This window comes from Saccopteryx bilineata, chromosome 1 (assembly GCF_036850765.1).
Source record: "Saccopteryx bilineata isolate mSacBil1 chromosome 1, mSacBil1_pri_phased_curated, whole genome shotgun sequence".
Taxonomy (NCBI): Eukaryota; Metazoa; Chordata; class Mammalia; order Chiroptera; family Emballonuridae; genus Saccopteryx; species Saccopteryx bilineata.
In genome coordinates this window covers 387,132,618-387,135,359 of record NC_089490.1, presented here as the reverse complement: position 1 = coordinate 387,135,359, position 2,742 = coordinate 387,132,618, and the positions used below count along the sequence as shown (strand labels likewise).

At 62.1% G+C, this 2,742-nt stretch overlaps 1 protein-coding gene across 1 annotated transcript; it reads right to left on the bottom strand.

Annotated features, from left to right (window-relative positions):
• Window positions 1-1,011: 1,011 nt before the first annotated feature.
• Window positions 1,012-2,399, bottom strand: C1H11orf96 (chromosome 1 C11orf96 homolog). The gene has a single exon (XM_066253892.1). The coding sequence runs from the start codon at window positions 2,299-2,301 to the stop codon at window positions 1,654-1,656; it is 648 nt and encodes a 215-aa protein (XP_066109989.1). The 5' UTR covers window positions 2,302-2,399; the 3' UTR covers window positions 1,012-1,653.
• Between the last annotated feature and the right edge of the window lie 343 nt (window positions 2,400-2,742).

The following is a 2,742-nucleotide window of genomic DNA, read 5'->3' as shown; positions in this document are numbered from 1 at the left end:
GAGTAGGAAAAGCACCCAAGCTGAGTCCCTCCTAAGCCCTCTGCCTGGCATGGTGGGTCAATTCTGAAGTAATTCTGGAGTGTTGGGAAGGTAGGGGCTCCAAGTGGGGAGTCCCACCCTCTTTAAAAGAATGTTGTTTATTGGTGGTGGGGTAATAAACAACATTCTTTTTAGGATTTAGTGCAGAGACAGGAATGCCGGGATGATGGGCGGCTGCTGTAAAGACAGACTCTTGTGATGTTAGGAACACTGGACGCAGAGTCAGGAGAGCTGGCTGCGACTCCTACTCTCCATGTGACCTTTCCTTCCCTGCTTGCTGGGTTTATTTTCTCGTTTGTAAACAAAAGGGGGGGGGCGGTAGCATCCAAGAGCCCTTCAGGCTCTGACCTGAGACATGCCCACCTTCCTCACAAAACCCCTGAAGAGGGCAAAGTGAAGGGCCACACAGAGGAACCAAAGAACTGAAAACAAGCGTTGTTTGATCCCGCCGCGCAGGGTCCATGGCATTCCTCTGAGTCAGCACCTAACAGTGAGGTAACATCCACACTTCCACCCAGCTTGGGCAGGCTCCCAGCTCCCCCTCCTCGGATCCCACCACCCAAATATCTCCACCTGAGTTTCCGACTGCTGCCTCGGGCATCTCCCACCCGCCACCAGGGGAGGGCGTGGAGTGAATGAGGTCTTCTGCGGTGGGGAGAGGTTATGACCCTGTCTCCTAAGAGGTCACCTGCACCGAGAAGGACTTTCTCCATCCTCACAGCGCCAACCTTTGCCTCCCCAGCGATGGGAAACAGACCATGGAGGCAGAGGCGCTCTGGACCGGGCGTGGATCCACTTGAGGAGGCGAGCAATGGCCCTGGGCACCTGGGGCGCGACCTCGTTCCCATGACTAAAGGTGGAAAGTTACCTCCACTCTGGGATCCCGGCTTCCCATTCCAGACACATCCTTTCCCCACCTCCCCCAGTTTTGGAAGCCTGGGCCCCGAAGGTTCAAGAAAGCTTGGAAAAATATACTGTGCAAATATATTGACTTTATTTGTCTCCGTTCGGGAGCCCCACTGACAATTCCAGGTAAAAAGACCGTTAAATAAACGCCATCAGCCACCGCAATGCAAAAATAAATATCAATCCTCCGGCCGCAGCAGCAGCTGCGCTGCACCCCAAGTCCCATCCGCCGCGCCTAACAATTATAAAAGTGTTCAGCGAGAGTGTGTTGGAGTGAGTGTGAATGGTGTGCGCTGGGAGAGGAACGGTGGTGGAGCGGTGTGCAAAATCGGAGTTGCAAACCATCGGACAAGGGCGTGGAGCGGCTCTCCAGGAAGCCCTGGCTACCAGGGCGACAGGGCGACTCAGCACGGAGGCGCTCCCCCTCACAGTCACAGCAGAGTTCGTACTGGGCAGAGTTCAAAAATAAACATTTACAAAGGCAAAGAAAGCAGCCCCCCGCCTGGAGTCCCCGGGCGCGCGGGCACGCGCTGACCCAGGATGCGCACAGCGTGGGGCGCACCGACCAGTTCGTAGCCTGGCAGGAGTCCAAGCGCGCGAGGGGCGGCCGCCGGGGTCCCAGGGGCGCGGGCCCTGTCGGGGTTTGCACGCTAGTCCCTGGCGGGCGGGCCGCGGAGGTGTGCGCGTCCCCGCTGCTGGCGGCGCCCCTCACAGGGCCGAGTCGGAGTCGCTGGAGTCCAGGCTGTTCCTCAGTTTGCAGCTGCTGAGCTGCTCCCTCTGCAGCGACAGACTCTGCGTGCTGCGGCGAAGGCACTCCAGGCTCTGCAGGAACGACTTCTTAGCCTTCTCCTCTTCCATAGGAGACACCCCCTCCTCCTCTACCTCCTGGATCTCGTCGAAGGTCACCGGCTGCGTCTTGAAGCGGGACTGGCGCGGCCGCCGCAGCCGGCCCTTGCCCTTGGTCAGCTTGGTGGGCCGCACGGGCTGCGGGAACTCATCAGCCAGGCACACGAAGTGCGGCATCACCGCTTGGTAGCTGGAGCAGATGCCCATTAGCTCGCTGGGCTTGGCGGCCGCCATGGCGCTGCCGGCGTCTTCGGGGCCGGGCTGCGAGGCGGCAGGGCTGTCTGGGGACGGCCGCTGCGCCGGGGCCCCCCGGGAGGCAGCAGCCAGGGGCTCGCTGGGCGGGGGATCCAAATCTGCTGCGGGGTGCGTGCGGCCCTCGTGGGCCAGGGTCAGCGCTCCTCGGTTGGACGGGTGGAGGGCCCGTCGGTGGGGCGCCGGGCTCCGGGGGCGCTGCTCCACCACGATCCGAGGCGCTCGCCGCCGCTGCTGCCGCCGTCTGCCCCACGGCATCTGGCCCGGCGCTTATATAGCCTGCTGCTACCCACACAGCTGAGAGCTCCGATGACAGCGAATGCCATTTAAAGCTTGCGCTCCCCTCGCCCTTCCGCCTGACGTGGCCCCGCCACTCTGGGAAAGTAACGGCCCTTTCTCCCGCACCGCCCACCCCCTGCCAACCCCTCCCCGGAAGGCAGGCCCCGCCCGCGGGGGTTCCGGGAGCATTCGAAGCCCCCGGAGCGCGCAGCGCGGCAAGGGCTACCCGGGAACTGAGGTCCTGGATGTTACTGTCTGTTCTGGGATCTCCAAGTCTGTAGGAACTGTGGTGGCTGCGGGGCGCAGGTCCCCCTTCCCCGGCCGTAATCTCAGAGGCTCATACTCGAGATGCTGGTTATTCTGCCTCGGGTTTTACTCTGCGCGAGCAGCGGGGGCAGCTCCCGGCTGGCGTTGCAGCCG

What these genes read in the sequence shown, in the direction of transcription:
- C1H11orf96 (XM_066253892.1), bottom strand. Translation starts at nt 2,301, where the DNA reads ATGCCGTGGGGCAGACGGCGGCAGCAGCGGCGGCGAGCGCCTCGGATC.